Here is a 25,904-nt window from a genome sequence, read left to right as displayed (position 1 = left end):
AATATATACACAGTCTCTTCTTGAAGCCCCTCCTCTCGGCAGCTGTGTTGTGATAAGAGGAGCAAAGGAGGAAATTAGGTGATATTAATGAGCCTTGACTAAGTCTACATAGGACATAGACTTGAACATCCAAATCCTGTAACAGGTTCTAACCCTAAACATACCTTATCTTATGAGTTTCCCCTTACCTGACAAATGAATGGGCAATGGACTGCTTTTCAAGTCTTATCCACCACCCAGAGCATTTTACAGTTCAAGTGAGGGGTGTTGAAATTAATCGTTTCTATGATGCATCGCGATGCGGACGAAAATAAAAAAATAAAAAAGGGAGTTCATATATATCTGACTGCTTTGATTCATTGATGAAAACTTAGCCATGATGTGCAGTAATATCGAAAATGGAGGATGCATCGCATCGTGATGCCATCACATCGAATCAAATTGAATCGTTGACAGGATAATTATAATTGTAATCGAAATCGAATCGTGAGACCAGTGAAGATTCACACCCCTAGTTCAAGTCACATTCCCACTCTATACACAGTGCTTTTTCTATCACACATCAGAAATACACTGCCGGCACAGCAGACAGGGGCAAGTTATAGGAAGCAGGGATCGAACCATCAACCCTCTGGTTAGTGGACAACCCTCTCTATCTGTGTACCATACCATAGTTGTCATGTGCAGATATTATACAAAACAAGGAATTTAAAACATTTTTGTCTTCAGCATGTATGAAATCCCAAAATGTCCTCAAATTACACAACAAGATGGAAAACTAAATAAGCGCATGAACCAACATGCAGAAGTCCCAGTGGAGCTGTTACACAGTTAATAACACATTAGCTACGGTTTGATAAGATATTCATTAGCATCGGAGATTAATGAGTCCGGGCATTTTGGCCAACCAGAAACCGGGTACAAAATGGAACCGCTTGTCGATGCCTGACTCTGGATCTGTTAGCTTTCATCACCTTTCATCACCCTCACACCGTTACAATTACTACCTCTCTGCCTTGCTGTATGAGGGGCACACTTCATTCAAAGGTTTGAAATGCATCAATAGTAATATCTCCCTGTATACTGGGCTGTTATGCCTTATACTTTGTATTCAAACAACTTCATGTAACATATACACTCATGTATCAGGAACCAATAAACCCTCATGGTGAAGCCATGGACAAGTTGCCTTATCAGGAGCTGACATCTTCATTACTCTAATCAAACTTGTCAACGCATAATTGCACAACGTAGCATCTACGGGGCTTGAAAAGATAATCACTGGGACTATTTTGATATAATTTTATGTTTAAAATCTGAGGTTAACACGACCCTCGAAGTGCTGAAGAGCATTTGTGACGTTGGTGACATGATTCCAAATTTTAGAAGGTGCAAAGAAAAATCTGGCCTTTATCTGTCAGAGGCATGAAACAGGGTCTGTGTGCTTCTGACAGCCTGTTTGGTTAAGCACTCACAAAGACAGAAATATTGGCAATGAGCGGTTTGTATCACACTTTGTTTGACAAAGTGCTCCGCGAAGAGCTCATATCAAAGCCACCATTTTTGTACTGAATGTAATTTCAATAGTGACCTTGATTTACTGACAGCGGGGCTCCAGAGAGTTATTAAATCACCTGTCAGATAAAGTCAAGGTTTTATTCAAGAGAGAAACACTTGACGCACCCGACTGCCCCGAGAACTCATTCAAAGACACACATCAAAAAAACAATAACTATGAGATGATGGAGTTCTCTTCTATGAGAACTCCATCATCGCTTGAAAATGACCTTGTCAGGGTAAAGTGATCTGCCCTCGCCGTGTGTCCTCTGTGAGTATGTTTACTCCAGACCATTGATCCTCCTCCGGGCTCCCTTTAGAGTAAATGACAGTATGTGTGGACTCAAATTTTTCTCGCTGTTCCACCTTGTTCTTTTATTCTTCTTTCCGACTAAATTGTTCTCTGTGACATTAACAGGCGTGCCGTAAACACACATACTTTGTCTCTGGCTACTTCTTTGCCAGCAACAACATGCTGTCATATAGCAACTACTAAGCAACAGCAGTGAAAAAATCCTGGCGCTGCCCATCATAATTTACCTCCAATAACATGTCAGAGTTGACAAGAAGTATGTACATAAATAAGTTGTACATAAAGAAGGTTCCAGGGAAAACTAACCATAGTGAGTTCTATGGATCTCTGACTCTGACGTACCATTTTTGGCCACACTGGCGTGTTCATCTGTCTTTGGTCCTCACTGAAATATCTCGACTCCTTTGGCAGACGCTTTTATCCTGAGCCATATGGTAATTGCTTTGGTACAGCTGGAGAGCTCAATGTACTTAGTGCTAAAACAGTTAAATAACAACAAGGTATCAGGTATGAGAGTGCAAGAGTGGGACGCCCTTGCCCGGATGTCATTTGGTAGCTCATTCCACCATCGAGGAACCATAAAGGAAGACAGTCTGGACTGTAATTGCCTTGTGTGCAGGGGCGGCAGTGCTAAACGACGATCCTTGGAGGACTGTAAGACTGTGTGATCGAGTTCAAGGAGATGGGAACAGACCAAGACATCTCTCTGAAGGCAAGCGACAATGACTACTGACTAAACTTGAATTTGACTCTGGCAGCTGTGGAGCATAGCGGCATGTGTCCTTTAAGGCTGATGGAAAAGCCTGATGAGGCAAGGACAGATACCCAACACGGTCAGAGAAGGGTAGGTGGTCATCAAACATGACACCCAGGTTTCTCCTGACCTAGCTTGGGGATGAGGGATGAATATTTTGATGGTGATGTTAGGCTGCAGAGCTTGAACTGATAGTATGGTCTTAAATATCTCTTAATCTTGTTGAATGCTCTGATACCACAAAAAATTCAATTCCATCCACCTCCATTGTATCAGAGAGGCATCTCCCAGAAGAATGTCTCAAAACCAGGCTTGTGCTGACCAGATACCGTCACGAATAAGTTGGAAAATGTACTTTTTACTATTCTTGTCCAAAATGCTGAGCGGTCCCACTGTGCAGGTTTCCTGCACTGACAAACCACATTTTCACACACATTCACAAAACCACAGTTCCCTGTCACTCACACACAGTAGAGTATGTCTCATATATTACCTCTACCAGGGTTTCTGCTATGTTCATTTTGTGGAGGCAGACGGCCGCTGCAACAGAACTTTATGAAATGTCGTGAAGTCGCAATTCCAAGACCCTGCGAGGACTTTTATTTTGAAATGACAAGACAGAGCGACAGAGCGCTGCAGGCGACGCGCCCCCGAGGGGAGGGAGGGAGGAGTCAGAGTAGTGTTACTGGGTACCTGTGAGAAAAGTTGAACTTCGCTTCTGCCTATCGCTTCCTAAAAGATATATATCTTTTAGGAAGCGATAAGCAGAAGCGAAGTTCAACTTTGCATGCTAACGTCCGAGACAGGAACAGGAACCGAGTTAAACGGTCAAAAGTCTGCCTGTACTTTAACAGAGAAAGCGTCGACAAGTGCAATAAATGCGGGAGGTTTATTAGCCGCAGGTCGGGTTGAACCTCGAATCTGAACAGACAACCAAAAAAACAGCACCATATTATGTTGGAGCAGTGTAGCCACAGTGTTGGTTGTCCTGGAGCGCTGAGTGCGACTGTGACAGTCTGCTGATTAGGCTCCTCCAGTAATGATCTTTAACATGCAGTTAGATGTTTGCTCTGATGCACTTATTTATTATATTTGCGCCTATTGCTACTTTGATTGACTTATTTTCCTTGAATCTGACTTGCAGATAAATATATCTTTATATATATATATATAAAGAATGTACATAATATTAGTGCAAGTGTGTTATCAGTTACCAGTAGTGTGCATAAGAAGATGACATTCAGGGGAAAATTGGGATCTGTGTTAAACAGAGTCCAGAGTGTCTCTGTCAGACAGAAGTGAGGTGTTGTACAGTCGAATGACTTGTGGCAGGAACTTTTTCCTATAAGAACCGGTATTGATAAGCAGAATTGGAATCAATAAAATTCAAACAATACCCATCCCTAGGACAGAGACAGCGAGAGTAACGTAGATTTAACAAGCTAAAGTTAAGTTTGATAGATTTCACAGTTTAAAAGTACATTCCACAAAAGTTATTCTCTATTGTTATTCTTCCAATAGCAGGTTTTTTTTGGTGGGGGGGGGGGGGGGGTGGGGGGGGGGGGGGGTTGGCCTGCCCCCGCTGCTGATAAAAACCATAGAGGAAACACTGTCTACAATGTGCGTACACCGCTGTATCCTCAGACACATGCTGAGAGGCTAGTTGATGTGGACCATGGCCTCAACTGACCCCTGTTGGTTTATTTTTCACACAGTAATTCAGCTTTATCCACATTGTCATGGACACACAGCTGGGTGGTGGTGTAGGGAGGGAAGATGGAGGGAAGAAGGATAAAAAGAGATACAAGACTTAATGTGACAGACCTTCAGAAACAGAATCAGTGAGATGAGTGGAGCGGGTCCTCGATGTGAGAAAGAATGAAATTGAGACCGAATGGGGGAGAGAGACGGAACATCATCTCCAATTTTTTGTTTCCATTACAGTCCGTGGTGGCTTTAAAACAGCAGCTGTCATCTCCACTTTTGTTATTTAGCTGATTTAGCGTCTGATTTCCATGTAGACTTTCAAATCGGTTTCTTCGGCCCCCTGCTGATAGCATCTCTTTCTATTAAAGCACTGTCTGCGGAATAATTGGGGTTTGTGAAAACCTCATATCCTTCCTCGCCCGGGGGGCGAGAGGAGGCTGCAGATGTGTGGAGTGATGATTCAAAACCTGTCAGGTGCTGTCAGATGTCCGGAGACTTGTTATTCTCTCTCTGAATCATCACTGTCATGTTTACACTCTCTGCCGTATGTCTTATCCTCACTACTCTGTGAACTGTTTTTTTCAAGATTTGATGTATGGATACTAAATATTGGATTTTTATTTCTTTTTTGCTGTTTTGAAAAACCTTTTCCCTTCTAACACGTTTCCAACCATCTTTTGATTGCTCTTGCCATGTAGAGCTGAATGACTGTGTGATAGGCAATTCCACCTATCCTTTCTATCTTTCCATATGAGCAAAAACAATGACATTCCTACAGATGTACACAGAACGTTTTTAATATAACAGGTTGCAATTCCTCATTTGGAAATCTTATTTCCACTGCTCTGTCCTGCTCTGTCCTGCTCATCTCTTATACTATTCTATACTGTTTCAGTGGCACAATATCCCCCAAGGAAATGTAATGATTTACCTGAAAATCAAAATAAATCATCTGTAAAACAACTTCTTCATGTGGTTGGCAATTTGTTTTGAGAGAAAATGGGTAATTACTGTAGGTCCCCTAACGGTCTCGGGTTTGGTTTAGGCAACAAAGGGACTGTGAATAAAGTTGGGGATTTTTTTCTGTAAGAGTTGGCAGTGCCTAAACATAACCATAAAAAAATTACGCTAGAAGTGTGTACTGCAAGATCATTTTTTTGGGGAGGAAAACAAAAACAAACATTTTTACGAACCTGTAAAGTACGAATATGTTTTTTGACTCACCAATGAACAACATTTCTCATTAATTTAACACAAATTGTATTGTAGCCACATAATTTCCTATAAAATATTTCCTACAAAATGAATTTGCTGTTGTATTTTAGTTTAATGTATATGAATGTAATTCATACTTTCATACATTTTAAAGTATGGCTGTAAAACTCAAAAAAGTTATTTATACAGAACAGAACTTTGTAAAAGTGAAGGCAAGATGCTCTTTAACAGCTGGTGTCATGGTGGAAAGTTGTGGTTTTTAACCGGGGTCACAATACGATCACGTTTTCATGATGAAGTGACATTCCCCAAGGTCTTAACCAAATCAAGGGGGATTTTAAGAAACTCCTGTGTTAAGTCTTCACATTGTTTCATCCTCTGCTGACCTCTAATGCAGAACATTGGCTACACTCTGCATCTCTTCCCAGTGGAGATTGCATATCTACGCATGACACATAAAAAGCATTGATGCAGATGATTGGCAGAGTTAGACCAGAAAGAGTAATCCAGCCAGTTGGTGGGCCGATCGACGCGTCGCTCGTCGGTGGTTCGGCCGAACTCTGCTCCTCCTCACCAGTCGGTGTTCCGATCGACGCATTGCTCGTCGGTGGTCAGGCCGAACTCTGCTCCTCCACGCCGGTCGGTGGGCCGATCGACCTCTGGGCCTTCCCCCACAACTGCTATGTCTGCCTGCAAGGCCTCCGGGCCTTCCCCCAGAACTGTCATGTCTGCTTGCAAGTTCTCCGGCCTTCCCCCAGAACTGTTATGTCTTCCTGCAAGGCCTCCGGGCCTCCCTCCAGAGCTGTCATGCCTGCCTGCCCGGCCTCCGGGCCTCCCTTCAGAGCTGTTATGCCTGCCTCCTGGCCCCACTCCACCCACCCTGCTCTGTGTAGACTTATCTTTATTTTGGGCCATCTAGAATTCGGCCCTTGAGAGGGGGGTACTGTCATGATTTTGTGTTTTGATTTCCTGTTTTATTTTCAATTAGTTTTGCACTTCCTTTTTCCCTGTCTTTTGTCGGTTCCTCTTTATTTGCCCGTGTCTCCTGCCCCTGTGTCATGATTCCGTGTTTTGGTTTCCTGATTTGTTCTGAAGTCCCTTCCCACGTGTTGATTCACTTCCTGTCCTGTGTCTTGTTTCTGCTGTCTTGTTTTTCCTGTCTCCTGCCCCTGTGATTGTCTGCACCTGTTCCTAATGTGTCTCACCTGTGTTCTATTAGCCCCGCCCACCTTGTGTGTATTTAGTCTCTGTGCTTCCCTTTGTCCCCAGTCTGTCCTGACACGTCTGTTACTGTTGGTTTCCTGGTCGTCTTCCCCGGTCTGTTTCTGCATTTTCCACCCTGGCTTCAGTATTTGGGTTACCTGTTTTGCTACATGTCGTGGACACCCTTGGTTTGATTCTGTTTTCGTTTTATTATTGAATATCCTTTTTTTCCCCACATCTGCATTTGGGTCCTGCTTCCTGCTCCCCCGTGACATGATTGCCAAAGAACACTGGTTCCTTTCACAAATGTGCCCCCTTCTCTCAGTCTGTGCCACAGGTAAAATTTCTAATGTCCATGAGGTGAAGTGGCGTGACGGTTCACAAATACGCAATTCGGTTAGATAAGACACAGTGGCATCACGATTCAGTTTGTTTTCGTAAAACCAAAAAAGAAATGCCAGATTCATTTCCTTGATTTTTTTTTTTTTTTTTAAATGAATCAAAACTAACATTTATGTTTTTTGTTTACTTTAAACAATGATGGAGCCATACTTGACCCATCTTCTGGCGTGTATTCTTAGCAGCTTAAAAAACAAAAGCAGCTCCTTATTAAAATATAATGTGTAGTATTGTAGGAGTTATTAACAAATAAAAACAAAAAATGACTAAAGACACATCTTTTTTTTTTTAATGGACCTCACTGTTTTTTCCTGAAATTTCACGTTTTTTCAGAAGAAAGATGAGAATGTCCACATTTTCGTTTCATTATACAGAGCAGGAATCCGCGGCTCTAAATGTACCAATAGCCGCCGTTATTTGTTTTGCCCTGTTTCAATCAGTTGGGAATGGCTGCCTAAATGCTGTGGGGATAGTTTGTCACTTGTGTGTAGCTCCATGTTTCTGTTGTTTTAATGGCGTTACTAGCCAAATTGCAACGAGCTAGCTTAGCTCCCGCCGTGCCTTACCGAGGAGCAATGTCTTGCTTTGGGGAGAGGAGGAGCAGACAGCATGCTGCCTGTTACGTAGTGCGGACTGCTTCGTTGAGCTCAGTGGCTCTGAAAACATTATATTTCATACAATTTAAGCTGTATTTAGGATTACAACGAATCGTTCAGTTTGTAACGTGCAGAACCGAAAGCTGTTAAGTACAAATACGTGTTTCGTTACCCTAATATATATATATATATATATATATATATGTATATATATATATATATATATATATGTATATATATATATATATATATATGTATATATATATATATGTATTAGTGCTGTCAACATTAACGTGTTAATCTTTATGTTAATTGTGAACTATTTAACGCGTTAAAAAAATGTAACGCCATTGACTTATTTTGTTTACTTCCTGTGGCGGCTGATGACGTGTGCCGCATAACCGTTATCCATTAGCCATCCTCGCTAAAGATGGATACGGACAAGGAAGGAGTTTAAGGAGTTTGAAGTACGTTTTGTCACGAAAACACCCGCGAAAAAGTGACACGGAGAAATATGCGATACACACGCGATGGACGTGACAAAGAAAAGCAATCAATATGTCGCCAGATACTCTTATGTTGAAAGAAACAGGAAGTAGTTTGAGCCGACGCTCTCTGTGTTATGCGGAGGGAAAGAAATAACTCAAAGTCAGCTCAAGGTTACGCTCCTCATCTGTTGCAGTGAAAATGCTCAACATGACAGAAACAATGAAAATTTTTAGAAACATGGAAAAGGCAGAGAATATGAGTGAAGAGTGTTGTTGTGGTTTCCTGGTTGACAAACTCACTGCCTCTCACATCACAGCTCACAAAGGAGATGGTTCCCTCACGCGTCCAGTTATTTAGCTGTTAGATATCTGGACACGTCGGCGAGTGACTTTGGCATTGATGGTTTTATTGGAAAAACCATCAATGTTCACAGGAGGGAATCTGTGCTAAAAAAAAAAGACAAAAAGATGCTAATAGACAATAGTATTTGAATTTAAATACTTCCTTTGTGATGATTCTACATTAAATCCATCATTTTACTTTTAAATATCCATTATTACAAACTTTCTACTATGTGCGATTAATTAGTTAATTTTTTTTAATCGATTAATATATATATCAGCACCTAGAAATGTGATATTTCTAGGCTCATGTTCTGTGTTGGCTGGGGCACAGCATTTGTACATGTCTGTGCTCTGGAAGGTCGTTCACTCTGCTTTCACACAAGCAAAGGGAATTCAAAGGAAAGCACAAGTGGATTAATTTTCAATTTGTGGGAAGCTCAGTTGATCTGTTTGTAGTTTGGAAGCATGGCATGGTTAGTTCTGTAGAACTGATTGAAGCCTTCATCAGCCACTAAGCATGAATATGTTCAGTATTACTGAGCGGCTAAGGGGTCTGAAGCAAAGCTAGTGGAAACCCTGTAGCATCCTACAGGTTTCCACCTGTTCCACCTTGTCTTCTGCCCCTCAGTGTCTCCTAAAGCCCTCCTGGATAAGACTGACGCTCAGGATCAGATCCAGAATGAACTGAGTGATATCTGCCCTCATTCACTCAGACTCACTTTCAGATCAGGCAGCTTCCTCTCCAAGGGAGGCAGTCCGTAGTGCGAATGGGTTTGTCTGTACGCCACATTATGAATTAACATTTTCTCTTACCTCTGCACTCACAGGAGGTTTTCTAGGCCTCCAGGGGTTGTTCCCCCTGATTGCTGGGCACATCCTCTCAATCCTCATAAAGCACATAAAGCATTTATGCAGATTACTGCATCGATCCTTATAATCGATAAGGGTGATATTCATCAAACCTGCATTGCAGCAACTGCCCCGGGCTGTACACCCTGTGAGTGTGAGAGACTCTGTGAGTGGATGCGATTATCTGTCTGTCCGGGATGCCAATCTATTTGCAGAGAAGAGGGGAAATATATTCCATATCAGAGAAGGCAGATAAAGAACGACTTTGAAAGGCTTCATGTTGCACCGGCGGCTCCAGCAGAAAAACCTATCTGAGCGAGGAAAGAACAGGCAAGACTCTTTATATAATCATGTTACGTGTGATTCAACGGAGCATTAAAAAGACCCAGAGAGATGGAGAGTGTCTGGTGGATTTGCCAGTGTAAAGCAATGGGAAAATATATTGTTTTATTTGGTTCCTTAGTAACGACAGAGCATAATGGTCATATTGAAGAAAAAGAAAGAATAAAGTTGTAATATTATGAGAAAAACAAATCTTGATATTTTGAAAGAAGAAGAAAAAATATTACCAGCCATTTCCCATTTCACAAAAAAGGCATTTTCCTCCAAGTCCACGTAGTTCTTTCTTCGGAATAGACACAGTTTCTTGTACAATGTTTTCAAAGTCCTAACCTAATATAATATATGATAATGTCGCGCTGATTTGCAAAAGTATTAAGTAAGTTGTCTAAAGTTCAACTTAACAAGATGCTCCACATCCGGCATCTTAACTCAGGCGACAGGCTGTTTTTCTCATAGTCCCCCTCTAAAATGACATGTAGCCCAAAAATTATGAATTTTTTCTGCCAGTTTTGTGACTTAAGTCTTGAAATCCCTTTAAGTGGCTCATACTTTAAAACATCAAATACCTTTTCTAAAACTGGCCCCACAGATTCTCACACAGACTCCACCTTTACCTAATAGTGGACAGGTCCATTTCACAATATCTGAACCCTCATACTCTTTATGTCATTGTAATAAACATTTCCCATAAACTTTTGGGGTTTTGCTGATGTGATGTGATAAAACGGAAAGGTCAAATGCATAAGTGTACTACTACTTGTTGTAGAACTAGATTAGCCTTGTTCATTAATCTTTTGGGCAGATGTGTAAAAAAGGTTTTGCGCAGCTTTTGTTTTATGACGGCGTAAAAACCAAGCCACACAGATCTGCCCCTCACAGCCACAGGCTGCACTGTGGGAATTTCGAGGCCTAATACATTTCAGCGGCTCAACTTGAGTGAACAGTAAAGGAAACTGTTAAAGGGTTAAGAAAAACCTGCGTTGCTCGGCATTATTTCCACCGATTGCCATTCTTGATGGCTGGCTAACTGCAATCATGGCACTATTATTTTCTTTTTCTAATTATGCCTTCAGTCAGCTGTGTGAATGCTGTATTTGCCTTCCTGACACACTGTTACATTACATTATTTCAACAGCTTGTTTGCATGTGGGGGTTTAAACAGCGTTCACTTTGGTTTCAATTTGCTTGTTGCCTGTACAGGTCGTTGCAGATTCATCGTCACTGTCAGTCGGCAGATGCAGATGCACTCGACCACATGGGAATAACACGGCGTCACTACACACACTGTCGACCTCGATGTAGCTCGGTTGGGTGTGTAGGGAAAACAAAACACTTCTGTCGGTGATCAACTTTTTTTTTCAACACCTTGGATACAAAGCATTAATCTCATTTCTCTTCATTCTGCAAACACACAGAGATAATTCACATGCTGAGACTTGTATCTGCGTGGTGAAATATCTTAATGGTAATATATTGCCATATTGCCATATATTACATTGAAAATATGTATACCTTGAATTTGGAGGACGACAAACTGTGTGAACTCAACAGGCATCAGGTGTGTGATAAGCTTTTGAATTAAGATGACTTGTGCTCTAGCTGTTTGATTTCTTGTCTGAAGGTTTCAGTGCATTTCTGGTCATCCATCAGAATGTGATCTGAGAGGGGGTTCCATCTGCCATTGCCACTCAATTCCCTTAGCAATATATTTTCCATTTATACATAGTGATGGCATTTGGAAATGGAGTGTGTCCTTCCAATGTGTGTGTGTGTTTTTTTTAATTTCGTATGCACGGGTGCAATTGTGTGAAGTACTGGTGTCTGGGAGGCTGAAACAGAGGAAGGAAGAGGATTGATTCGGAGCTTTAAATAAACGCTCTCTCCCCCAGCCGAGTCCTCAAGGCAGATGGCTGCCCCACACGTCACTCAACTCACCTTCTTCAGACGGTGTCTGTCCATGTGTGCAGCCTCCGGTGGTCGATTGGTCCAACAGGAAACAAGGGGGAATGTCGGCCACAGTAATCTATGGCCAGCTCGTTCTTTTCCCTCGAAGTTTGCAGCTGGCTCGAGCAACGGAATTAATAATATGTGCTGACAAATGGCAGCATCCCCTCCTCAAAGTGGCTCATTTGGCTCCTCTTAAAAGTTGCATATGTGCGTTTTCCAACTCTTCCCTGTTTTATGGCAGAATACTTTGCTCCGTCTCTCGGGCGCTTTCCGCCTGACAAGCTTTGTGTGTCAGCGTGCACGTGTGACAGGCTCCTGTGTGAGATCACCCACACACGCGCAGGCACGTACCACCTCCTCTCTACACACGGCTCACACACTTTCATTCGAAAAAATGCTAGCAGTTTCAAACTACATTAGCCGTTAGTCAAATTGCTTCGTGGAAAATGTAGGCGCCAGGTTTTGCATCATATGAAAATAACAATATCTCTGATATTACTATCCACAAATTTAGGATGTTGTATGTTAATAATATTGTATCATTGTTTGTATTTTACGCTGTTTTGTAGGTATTTTCTTGTTGGGTGTATTTTTTAAAAAAGCGCCTCATCTAGGGACAGGCACTAGTAGACTAAATTCTGGGATATGGAGCATTGTTCCATGTAATACAGTGTGCTTCTCTCTCTCTCTCTCTACATACACACACACACACACACACACACACATGCGAGTCAGTCCATCCGAGAAATGCAGAGGCTGAACTGAATCCAGAGATAGCATACACACTGAGGAGAAAGTAAGTTACAAGCTTGCACGCCTGTTTAAAAGCTCAACTCACTCCTCTCCTCCCGTATATCTGCACTATATTTGCATGTTATCTGGCCTTTTCCATTTTCCACAGCTGAATAGATGATCTGTTGCAGCCAGCATATCTATTAGTGGACTGCTGGGGGCTCTGCCTGCTCCTCCTCTCACTCAGAGATTACCATTTAGCTGCTCTGCAACACATTTGTGTTATCTAAAAAAATACTGCATTCCTCTTCTCAGACCTTAAATTTTTTTACAGGAAATCATCATCAGCGTCATTCCCCTCCACTCAAAAAAAGTGTTTTTCTTACGTTTCTGTCAATGTCCGACATTGACTATAGGGACTTAGGGTATCTGAGCACATTTTGTCACGATAGAGGTTTTTCTCTGCAATTTGAATTTAAAAGAAATCCGGGGCAAGCCAGATTAACTACGTCACAAATACAGAAAACCAATCGCTGTCGAATATGCAAATGTGAGGCAAAGAAACCGGAAACTTCCAGTCCACGCAGAGGCAGCGCATCCACGAGAGGACGGCGGGTGTCCGCAGACAGTTGGATTTAGCATTTGCAGCAGAATCTAGCCGATGTTGCCGCGAGCCATCTTGTTGCGCACATGTTTCCAACGGTCAACCTACCGCGAGCATGTGTTATTTGCATATCATGAATATACATAGTCTTGGAATTCCTCAATGAGGGAGAGAGAGTGAATGTTTTCCAGCCTTTTTTAAAAACTTATTTTGGGTATACAATGTGAAACAAAATATTAGGCATAGCAGATTATTTGTATACACTTAAAAACGTGACTGGAGGGGATCTTTAATTAAAAAAAAAAGTTGATTCCTGTATTTCTTCATTATATAAAGTTAATTGTTTTCATCCTTCTCTCCTGCTCTGTCGTTTTTGCTGACTAAGAGAAATGTTTCCACCACAGTGGTATTTTCTTTTAATTCTCCTGGGTAGCGATGCACAGCAAATTTCAACAGCAGTTCAGAAATAAACAGAAAGGCATCAGGGACACGTATGCATCAGAGAACAACAGCACCTGCATGTTTAACTAAGCCGACAGTTGTGTTAAACTAATTGTACAATCATCCTCCTCTCCAGCGTCTGTCACGCTCAGTGTTGGCAACGTTTTAATTGGCGGTGTGTTTCGTCAGTGCTGGGAGAATTGGCTGCAGTTAAGCGCACAAACAAACACCCGTCTGTGTGGTGAGGCTTATTGTATTGTCAAATGACAATTCATCTGTTCGCCCATCCCCTACTCCCCGACAGACCTATGCTGAGGTTTTAATGGAGTTGATGAACTCCTCACTCCATCAGAGGGAGTGATACAGCCGCGCTGAGCATCTTGGGTTCTATCTGCTTCTGTTTAGTTTTCGATCATACTAAGAACTCTGTCCTGCAGTGTTGCTCGACCGCAGTCTAATGGGCTACTTGCACAAACGTGTCCGGGTTCTACTTAGTACTGCTTAACCGCTTCCGGTCCGGTTCAACAATGGCGCTGTTTCGTTAGCTGATCGGTAACGAAGCATCTGCTGCAGACACTCGTGTGAGATGTGACAGAGAAACGATCCCGACCTATGTTTACCAGCCGTGGTCTTCTCAGGTCGGGATGGGTCGGAAACCCACGAAAACTTAGTGAGCCAATGAATTTCGAGGACGCCGAACAAAATGGGACACGGTATTGCTCTGAGTACTTATTCATCTGTTTTGGAAAATGTCCCGATTTGGACATTTTTCTTACGTACACTCAGACCGGAAAAAGACGAGCAGCATTATTTTGAAACGGAAGTACGTCACAAAGCCTAGTGCATGTGGTGTATACAAGTCCTGTCGTTGATCCATGCAAGTGGTGGTCAGTGTTAAAGAAATAGATCAGTGAGAATGCCTTAACCTCACTACCACACTGTTGCCTCCACCAGTGTTTCGCCATTCTAGTGGCATGTCTCAGGATAGAAATACTAGTTGGCTCTGGCCTGCAAACCGCCAACACAAGACTTCACAACTGCCAGAATGTTTCTCTCCCCAATAAATCTTTAATCACTTGTAGTACTGTTCTGCATTTATGTCCACCCATTCAAACATAACAGAGTCTGGGATCAAATCATCAGTATTTTCCTTCAGTCAAAACTAATGCACTTGCAAAGTATACTAATTTGACCAGGTCATTCACTGCAGGTGGATCAGTAACAAAAACGAACCCATTATTTCTCTCGTCAATTTGTGGATTCATTTCGGTTTTATGTTTGAGTTGGATTATTACTTACTACAGATGAGTAATTTTGGAGCTAAAAGTCCAAAGGTCAAGGTTGTTTTTTCAAGATATCTTCACAAATAATAGAGACTCATATTGATCAGAAGATTGTTGTCCATGATAAGTGATGTCAAGACACAATTTAGTCGGAAAATTACGCCATGCATTCTGTAATACATTTTTCCATGTATCTCTGCATCCCATAGGACTATAATCACGACAGGAAGCTTATGTACAGTAGAACAAAAATAATTTATAATCATATGGTCAGAAGATATCATCATGATGTGACTATGAAGTCAGACAATTACATCATATAGTGTATATATACTAATGCATTAACCTTTGCGACCAATACGATTAGAGACATGATCTACAGCTTACTAAGAATAACCAATCACTTATCAATGAAGGAGTGATCATGACTTTGGCCTTAATATTATTGTTGGACCTCATTAATGCTTCTGTGGCGGAATGGGAACAAATATTGCAGTAAGACAATGCCCATTGTTTTGGAATGAAATGATCAACAATCAAATATACGTGCAATGTTCGGGTGTTCACGTTCCTTTGGCCATGTGGTGTTGCTTTTTTTTTGAGTTAGAAATCTTGTGTTTTCTGTTGTGGTTTACCGTCTTTTCTCCTCCGTCAGGTATTTGGCTCAAACCCACCCGGTCGTCCAGGATGAGGGAGAAGCGGGCCGACTTTGTGGCAGGATGCCTGGGGGGAAGGGTCATCGCAGCTGGAGGTCTAGGTCAGCACCTCCATTATTTTGCCCCTCTTATTTCAGTGTGTTCTTTTGAATACGGCACTGGGTCTTTACCCAAAAGGGAAGGAAAGAAAGGTGAGACAGAACCACGACCCGGTCACCTCGTCATAGTCAATGACGTCCGATGTCGCAGCAACTTTTGTCTTTTAGACGACATTATGAGAGCCTTAGCCCAGTGTAATAAACCATACATTTTTCTGTAGACAGTAATGATACTGTATGGTTATGGTGTATAATAATAATATAATATAATCTATTTGTTCTTCTTAAAGTTCCCAGCTAATCATGCAAACACAATTTCTATTATGTGGTTTTAAAACCATATTTAAGGATCCCTTCAACATGTTTTACATTACCCACCACTCTATTTCCCTCAAAATATTGAATCTGTATGTGTGTGTGTGTCGCCCCGATTCGGCTGGAGAAGTAACGGATGACAGGGCTCAGCTCAACACCGCTGTGTTACAAAGGCTAAACTATTAAAATGAGCTATTAGAACTTATATATATTATTTCAAGACTTTTATAAAAATTACATTCTTAAACCATCATTGTCAAACCCAAAGTATTTTAATGAGAGAGTCAGGCCTGAAGCTATCGAACTTGCAAGCATAAGATTTAAGGACACTTCAAAAATGTTCCACAGTTGTAGCGTCATTGAATTTTTGCCACAAGCCTTCCAGCATCTCTTCTCAAAATGTCTCGAGGAATATCAGCTAGTGAACGGAACAAGAATTACACAGCAGATATATTTTTAGTAATAAGTTCTGTCTTAAATATAACATATATTTTTCAAAGGGCAATGCTTTGTCCATCCCACACCCAGAGTGGCTAGTGAGATAGCATTCAACACGCAAGTTTGCACGGCTGGCAGATGAACTCCGAAGCAGTAGCACCTGCTCAGCTCCCGCCATTGCTCACATGACCCTCGCTTTACAGGTTGTAGCTGTTTGTCGAGTCTCCCTTCATGCACTGCACCTCATGTGCCTGGTTAACTCTCAAGTCACCGCCTCCATTTGCAACTTTTTCTCTGAGAACATTTCTTTATTCTACAAGCCCAAGCAGTAGACGTTTTTCCAGTTTAGGAACACTCCCTACAAAGTCAGAGAAGACATTATGCAAATGTTCTCACAGGCCGTGTAATCCGAATGAAAATAAATGGATCTTTGTGTGTAAAAGAAGTGGATTTGTCCTTGTAAACCGGAGATGGGGAATTTAAAATAAGCCATTTCTCCTTGTTTTCCTATAATGACTCTTTGAAAAAATACAAAGCAATTGCTGAAGTCATTACCCCTTAAAAAGATGGTAGTTTCTACCAAATTACTAAAGTAATCATCTCATCATACCTCATGCTGCTAGGTAACTCCAAATTATTTCTCTACCAAATTGAGCATAGCGTTAGTTCAAGGCAGGCGACAAAGTCAAGCTCAGCCAGGATCCAGTACATCAGCTTACTGCTCAGCCGATCTGCTTCTACGCTGTCAATTGGCAACGCTCATATTGTGCAATCTATGTAACCTGCCTACTCTTCTAGCTTTCACTGCAAGTCACTTCTCATGCAGTATCTGACCCTAATCAACGTCCTGTGTTGTCATTGATGCTTGCTCTCCTCTGTGCTGGGGGTCTTTAGCTACTGCTCTCCCTGCCTCACATTGCATTAGGGCTCATGGAAAGGTAGGGAGATGTGCTCTCCCTACCTCAGGCTTTCCTCGTATGCACATGGAAGGGCAGGGAGGTCCCAGAACAGAGCCGTACCGCCAATTAAAAATAACTGGTGTTATTGTAAATTATAAATATTCCCATAATATTATATGGACAGCTGAACCTGTTTCTGAAGTGAAAACTTTTTCAGACATCGCGGCTAAATACAAATCAGACACCGCAGCCAAACACCGAATCAACACACACACACACACACACACACATAATCGCACACGCACACAACTAGATTGTTCATTAACGTTTGATTTTCTCCTCAACTGAGCTCCATTTGTGGATATGTATTTGTAAATACACTGTGGTATGAGGAGAGATGGCTAACACTACAAATTGATCGGAGGTCAGCTTTCCTTGAAGACGTGCTTGTTAACCAGATATCGACTCTCTTTTATATGCATCTACATGCATCAGCAAGATTACACACACAGACACACACACACACACACTTTATATACACTCACAAACTGGTGTTAACCCCGAAGTTACAGAATAAAATGTATTGACAGGATCAAAAGCCATTCTTTGCGTGTAATTGTGTTAGTGATGTTTCGTGGCACAAAGCATTGAGTTGTCGCTGTTTTAGGGAGCTCATGTTTATCCTCTTCTGTTATGTCAAAGAGGAAACATTCGAAATGTGAGGCAGAGGCCTGCTCTGCGGTAAGAATTAACAGGTTACAGGGAAAGACACAACCCCAACAGTCTATGTTTAATGCATGAAGTAGAGGCTCACAATTAATCCAACCGTGGTCCCATTTATTTAAGGTGCACACTGGTTGCATTACGAGTGTTGCCGAGATATTTAAAACATTGCTGCAGCTTTAAACGGTTTTAATTTGATTTAGTCCTCTTAAATTGTTTTTTTAAAAACACAATTCCAGGCCTTATTCACTTTAGTAGATTCTTCCTGTCCAGACCTCAGAGTGATAGTCAATTATGCAGCCTGACGTGTATGTGCGTGCGTGCGTGCGTGTGTGTGTGCGTGCTTGTGTGTGTCTTGTCCTGCTGAGAGAGGCGGTTGGAAATTCAGCAGGCGACGGAGAGAAAGGAAAGAGACGATTGCATCGGATACAAGTGTGAAATGTGAGTGTCTCTGTGTGCCAATGTGAGAATGACAGAGCGAGGGGGAGTGAAAGGAATGGAGGTAGATCTATTTTTCCCTCTGTTGAGTGTCAGCTGTGACTCTTTCCATCTAATCCGTGGGGTTATTTCTGGCTCGTGAGTCATAGCTGTTTATGGCACATTTCAAACCTTCTGCCTTTACGACTTGGGGAATAAAAGAGGAAAATACATGTGCGAAGACCAAAGAGCATCTGTAATTTATGCACCTCTATCTGTGTGCAGTCGAACACACACAAACACATACAAGAAATCCTCTGAGGAACTTAAAAATTATTAGTAATGATATTTTCGACAACCTTTTAGATTTTTAACCAGTAGCTGTGTGTTTGTGTCAAAGTGCATGTGAAAAACAGTAGTGTTCAAAAACATTTATTGGAACAAGATGTTTAGATATTCATCTGTCATCCTGCTGATGAGCCAGAGACATAGACCCTGTTCAGACCTGGTGGTATTAACATCCAAAGCTCAGACTTTTAGCAATGTTAACACAAATTAATCCTGATCCACGTTGAAGGACCACCTACTCAGCTGATGTCCTCTGACCTGCTACAGTTTGATAACGACCCAGGACATATTTTTTACACTTCTCCATGTACTGTACATATATTGAACCAATTGGAACAACATCCTCTATATAAACGCTGACCACCACATTTTTCCCCCCTTCAAATTGGTAAAAGAAATTGACAGTAGAGTTGCCCGCAAGGTATTGATTAACTCAACCACTCCTGGCTCTGTTCTCGACCTTTGTCGACCTCTCTCTATCTATGTCTCTCACACACACACACACACACACACACACACACACACTGAAAATGGACACATCTGTATAGTCGAACTAGCTAAAAACAACATAATTTGGTCTTCCCAAACAGAAATCATGATCACTGGAGACACGTGGTTGTGAGGTGATTAGATCTCTCAGGATGTTAATACCAGGTCTGAACTGAGTATTCTTGAGTATTCTGAGCTTCTTCATCAGACGACCTGAGCCTCATTAAGCCCTGGTGTCAACATGATGGTCCCCAGTCTGGGTTCACAGTGACACAGAAGACACAGAGGCAGCCTGATTCCACGAACTGAAAATGAAAATGAAGCCTGCCAAGTACCATGGCAAATGGTGTTGCCCAAAAGGAGACTCCTTCATCCTCCCTTTCTGTTTACTGCTCTTTGTATAAAATTATTCAGGGCAATATATTTGAAAGCATCCTCGCAGGAAAGCTGTTTTCCACAAGTGCCCCAAAAGCTTTTATCCATTTAACCCAAGTGGCAGCCCACCGAGATGTCACCCGTTGGTTTGTGAGCTGCCGCTTTGAAGCCTCCAGTTTCGCATTGTGACCAGGTGTTTTTTGAAAGTGGACGTAGAATTGGGGGTGAGTCTGACTTAGAGCTCGTCCGCGGCACGCCCTCATACACCTACAACCATGCACCATTTGGACAGACCAAATGTCAATCAATCACGCTATATCCACGCTATAGTGCTTTATCGTCTATTTGACTCTACTCCACAATTTTCAAAATGAACATCATGCTGTATTGAAGAAGACTTTGAAACTGTAGATATTGAGACCATAAACTTCTCAGGAAAATCTTTTACAGACGTTATAAATCAAGTGACAATTAGTCAATTTTCTCATAGACTAATATAGAAACGGACCTCTTTTTACAACCAGAGAGTCGCGCTCTGCTGGTGATTACAAATAATACAGGCGCTTCTGTGTTTGGCCTTATTTTCCGGACACAGTGACTACGTCCATTTTTATATACAGTCTATGGTTTAAACTCATGACGCTCTAAATCCTGATCTCTGTGAGACTTCACTTTATTTTAAAAGAACGATATATTATTTTTTAATTTTTTGTTGATACTCTACATAACATCAAAAGGCCACCTGGTGTCAGAACCTAATCCCACAACTTTAAGAGGTGCTTTGTTTTGCTCGACTTCTCTTCTGTGCTTCAGTATCTTTGTGTAAATTGTAAAAGTCCATGAAATGCATTGAACTCACAAAGCTCAGGAAGAAATCTGGTCAGGTAAAGTTAGAAGATGATTGCTTCCACACAGAAATATCAGAGTGTATGTATGTGTGTGAATGTTACTACATGACTGTGTGTATATTTGTGTATGTATCATCTGTTTATGCAATGTCACAATGTCACAGTCTTCACCACTTAGACCCTGGATCTGTCCATCTCTTTTTCTTTCCCCTATTTATATTTGAAACCTCCACTTTTTCTTAGTTCATGACAAACATCAGACAGCTTTTTATCAACATGAAAACTGTAATTCGATGCAACTCGTCTGTAAAGACCAACCTGAGGTACAAGTGTTTGTATCCTCTATTCCTATTTTGTTTTCTTCATTCTTGACTTTCAACTATTTCAACTGGGTTTCAACATCATCACCAGACAGAACTCTTCCCTCAAGTAGCATTTTAAGCCTATTACATTGGATTACATCAAGGCGGAAACAGTTCAATGTCAGATATGTAAAATATACAGAAAATTGAATGTGTAGCTCAGCCTGTAATCCCAAACCATCAGCAGGAAATCCCTCCCATTTGTCAGGCTTTGTATCTCCAGCTAGCTGTCAAGTTCAGACTACATGACTTTTGAAGTTGTCAGATCACTGTGCAGGTCACACTACCAGCTTGCTGTCTTGTGATGTCTTACTACACAACTGACTGCTGACAGGGGGCCACACACGCTCTTTCACCAGGAGAAACCCCCGTCTGGTCTACAAAACAAAAAAAAACTCAAAAAAAAAAATAAGCTTCTGCGATTAGCGATTATTTTCATATTCGATTAATCTGTTGATTATTTTCTTGATTGATCGATTAGTTGTTTGGTCCATAAAAAGTCATAAAATGGTGAAAAATGTCGATCGTGTTTCCCCGAAACCCTGAGTTGGTGTTTTGTTTTGTCCACACACCAAAGATATTTAGTTTACTGTCATAGAGGAGCAAAGAAAGTAGAAAATATTAAATGAAATATCCATTAAAGAAGAATAAAAAATAAATACTGCTTAAACAGATTAATCGATTATCAAAATAGTTGGCGATTAATTCAGTAGTCGATTACCAGTCGATTAATCGATTAACTGTTGCAGCTCTGGCAGCATGTTGTTGTCTGACATCCCCTTGTGCTTGACTCCCCTTGCAGCTGTTTTGCAAATTCCTGTATGCATTGCCTGAGATGCAACTCTCCACACACACACAATTAATATTACAACAATATTGACCCAATATTGATAGGTCTCATCCTCACACATTATGGCTTTTTTTTATGTCACCCCATCCTGGTCTCTAACTGGCTTGTCTCTGGAATCACATCTTTGAAGAGAAACTTGCTCAGTTTCAAGATATGTGGCTATGCGTAAGATATGACTCTCATAAGCTTGTTATGGTAAACACATACCGTCGTCAGATAGTAGACTGTGGGCAAGAAGTCGTCAACTTGAGTCCTGTGTTTCACTTCATCTGATGTCAAGTGATCCACGTCCTCTCTGCCGTCCTCCTGTGTGCAGAGGACGGCAGAGAGGACGTCGACCCCACCTTTAGTCAAACAGAGCAGACGGAGAGATTTAGATTTAATAAATGTCAATGAGCTACATTTAAAGCCGCATCAGAGCTGGAAAACATGCTCTCAACTCCTCTGCTCCACACGGGAGAGATTCCTCTGAGGATATGATGACTGGAGTTGAATAAATAATTATGTGAGTGAACCAGGGGTAAATCCATCAAGCGGTAAAGCAAGTCGCCGTGGGATGAAAGCTGTGTTCAGGAAATCCACCTTTTGCTACTGAGTCTCCACTGGAAGCTGCCCTGAGCTGCATCTCGTCTGTGACTGTCCAGAGGTCAGTCTCTGGCTATGGATCCGCAGCCGGCTGCCAGCGGGGACTGAACGCCTCACCTATGCTAAACCCTGAGGCACAGCGGGACTGAGGGGAGGAGCGCCGGACTGGAACGGAACAGTGGTCCGCGCCGGTGTATAGCAACCTCTCATCAGGCTGCTGGGAATCCTGATGATGATGTTGAGCGGGCCTGGCAACAAGTGTATTTTATTCCTCATAGGCGTTGAAGTTATAACGAAACTGGAGAAAGCCAGCGACAATCTGCCTGCTGCCTGTTCAGATATGACGAGTGTTGAAAAGAGGGCAGGCAATGCCACTATTTACAGTGCAGATCAAACACTGCCACGAGCTCGGCTGCAGTGTTGCCAGGGCTTCAGTTTGACCCTCAAGTGGTGTGTCGGTGGCTGTCGGATAGAAGCAATAGCAGGTCAGTGTGAGGTGAACAGAAAAGAAACACTTGGAGGGTTCAGGGTGGGTGACACTGAAAAAAGTGAAAGAGAGAGAGAGAGAGAGAGAGAGAGAGAGAGAGAGAGAAATCATAAGAGAAATATTTCTGGTGCCAACTAGCAACTGCAACCCTCAGAGGAAGGATGAAGTGGTATAGATAATGAACGGGTGGATGGATAGATTCATGGTCCCCCGAGGATGGATCCCTCTGACTCTCGGGATCTCTTTTCCCACCTCATGATGGTTTTAAGTGAAATGTCACGACTGGATTGATTTCAATTAGGATTTCAGTAAAACCTTTTAGACATCCAACGGTGCCCCGAGGATGAATCCTAATGACTATTTCCTGGCATCAAATCAAATCAAGTCAAATCTTTGGCCCTGTGGTGGAACTACTGAAAGATCAGTAGTACTGAAAGATCAGTAGTTCCACCACAGGGCCAAAGATTTGACTTCACAGTAAAACAACTGCTTAATGAATTTGGACATAATTGTACACATTCATGGTTCCTCTCGTGTCAGAATGAGGTTCACAGTTGCAGTTTCAGGTGCAGTGTCTTGTCAGCTATTGCATTCGTTGCCATTAGATTTTGATACAAGAGAGTCATGGTTCCATCAAAATGGATATAAAATACTTTAGTGATCCTCTGAATTTTTCATCTCTGTTTAATATCTAAAAATGGCAAAGGGTAGAATACTGTGCCGTACCATGAATGAGAATTAATTTAAACTAATCAGATCTCAGTGCACAGCCACAGTTCGTTTGAAGTTCACCTTGTTGTATACTAAGTAGCGATGATGTGAAGATCTATTGAAGAGAAGTCCGCCGACACCGTCTTGATTGTATATAAAGGTTTATTACAAAAAGACTAGCATTGATTACAAGCCCTGCAGAGCTTGGAGAGTGTCCGGCCAAAATGACAACCCTCCCGACTCTTCTTGGGGGTTACATTTGTAGGTCCATCGTTGGCTTGAGTAGGAACATCTGGTTTGAATTAAGAAAGGCTATGTGAGATGCAGAACTCAAAGGGGTCAAAAGTTGAGGTGAGGGGTCAACAGGAAGCCCCTAATTTGGCCCTCGGGGGTAAGATAATGTGAGCTACTCACAGTGCATCTATTGACAAAAAGACACTACAACCTCACTCTAATGAGGGTCACTCACCTCCGGGGGATTTTTTTATAACTCGCCCACTTATATTATATTTCGGTTTGAAATTCTGCATAATTAGGGGCGTGGAAACTTGATTGACAGGTGACGCCGCTGTTTGTCAGCCACTCGGTGGCCGCTAGCCGCTGGCAGCGCTCGATGTCACCTGAGCTAAACTTCTCGACCGCCGTGTCGGAGGCCTGCGGAGAACATTTCCAGCTACTACCGGATGAATAGTCCGCCAGCTCTGCGGTCAGTCGTCCCAACAGAGAAGTCCAGGAAGCTCGCGCTCCTGTTGTTCCGGTAAGTTAAATTATAGTATTGTTCTGTGTTGCAAGTCATTAGCGGGTGTCGGTGTCTGCGCTCGGTAGCTGCTCGTTAGCGTAGCGCGCTAAAGCGCTTCTCGGCCAGCTAGCCTGGGGTTAGCCTCGAGCGAGACTCCGGCTCTGCTGACACCGACATGAGCCGGTTAACAGGCGTCTGCGTGTGGGCGGTAAATATGGTCCACCACGTTAAATACGAGCAATGCAACGATAACATGACATTAATGCAACTGTCAAGGTACATTAAAGTGTTTGTAATGTAGTGTTCATGTCACATATCGGACTTGTTTCAGAAGAGACCGTTAAGATAGAGGATGCGGAGTGTTGTTGGTTGTGATGGTGGTTTTTTTATTGCTCATGTACGGTAACTTTAAATAAAATAGAAGTTTGATTCATATGTTTTACTAAAACCCACACGATAGATAATTGGGATGCAGAAACAGATTTGTTGTGATCGCATGTGACGTGGTTTGTCCGTGTAGTTTTCCTCCAGATGATCCAGACAGACTGGACCGGCGGAAGCTCAACATGAGGCCGAACTGAACTGACTCATCCCTTCAGCACTGACCCCAGGTCCACATGTGGTGTGTGAATAACTTAATGGTCATATTTTTCCCAAGTGAAACATGAGAACAAAGGTGCCCGTAAGCTTTGATGACAATTAAATATTCTATATATACTGTACTGTACATTCACTGTGTTGGTAGAACTCTGTTAAATGTAAAACTACATTCAAATACAGTTGAATATCTACAGAACACAAGCACACAAACCACTTTAATTACAAACTTGTCTCACTATTTTTTATTTGTGTCTTTGTTATTAGGTAAGGACCTGCCTGAAGGACTCCACTGTGCTGACCATGTTCTGTCTCCAAGAGCAAGGAAGAAAAATTAATCACTCAGTTCTTATCATTACATGTACTGTTAGACAGCTTTTAAAATATATTTGAATCACACAAACCTGTTATTGCTTGAGGTTGTATCTGTAGTGTATGAGTTATTAGTAATTAATAGTAAGATTTGAATGTGAAATCTCACTCACTCAGTAATAAAGACAAAAATAGTTATGATATAAACATAATTTATTAGCCAGAACCAGAAATTATAGATTAACTCTCAGATTTATTTTTAGTGAAGGTACAAAACACAAAAAGGTGGACAATATTAAAATTATAGAACACATTTAATATACAGACTGGGCCTGTGCAAGCGGTAACAGCTGAGCACAGAATGAGCCCAGAGGTGCAGAGTCCATGTGGTGGGAGGAGAAGGGGATACAGTGTAAATGCTTCAGATAATGAAAAATGTAACGTCCACTAAAGAGTGTAGCTCACATTTTTATGTTGACAACACTGCTATGTCACATCTGTAGGATAAAATGAAACTAAAGAGCTACATCTCAGAATATAGATGACAGTCTCTAATACTTTATATTTAGACAGACTATATAACTGTAAAGTCAAGCAGCCACGACTGGTACTGGTTTGTTTTGTGCAGCAAGTGGAAGCATCACACGTGAACGGAACAACAACCAATGTGCTGGAAGTAATAAACATCTTGTAACAAATATAAAACCACAGACTTCTGTCAGTGTGAAAACTTGATCTGTGCACTGTTTACAACTGCGGTGTGGGGAATTATAGTTTTTCTGTTTTCTTTTTGGTGTATGTTTGTCCTTCAAGGCCAAAATGAATAAACAAATGACAATAATAACTAACACTACAAGCCAGTGTTAATAAAACATTTACT

The 25,904-nt window shown here is 41.8% G+C and overlaps 1 protein-coding gene across 1 annotated transcript in view; it reads left to right on the top strand.

The window, feature by feature from the left end:
* The window catches only part of LOC118317281 (kelch domain-containing protein 8B-like), a 133,820-nt gene that overhangs the window by 95,659 nt on the left and 12,257 nt on the right, over positions 1–25,904 (top strand). Inside the window, exon 4 of the mRNA XM_035645842.2 lies at positions 15,431–15,532. Within this exon, the coding sequence (XP_035501735.1) occupies positions 15,431–15,532 (102 nt within the window). The remainder of the gene's footprint in view (positions 1–15,430; positions 15,533–25,904) is intronic.

The sequence above is a fragment of the Scophthalmus maximus genome, chromosome 3 (assembly GCF_022379125.1).
Source record: "Scophthalmus maximus strain ysfricsl-2021 chromosome 3, ASM2237912v1, whole genome shotgun sequence".
Lineage (NCBI taxonomy): Eukaryota > Metazoa > Chordata > Actinopteri > Pleuronectiformes > Scophthalmidae > Scophthalmus > Scophthalmus maximus.
The sequence above is the reverse complement of the archived record's forward strand: the minus strand, read 5'-3'. Positions and strand labels throughout refer to the sequence as shown.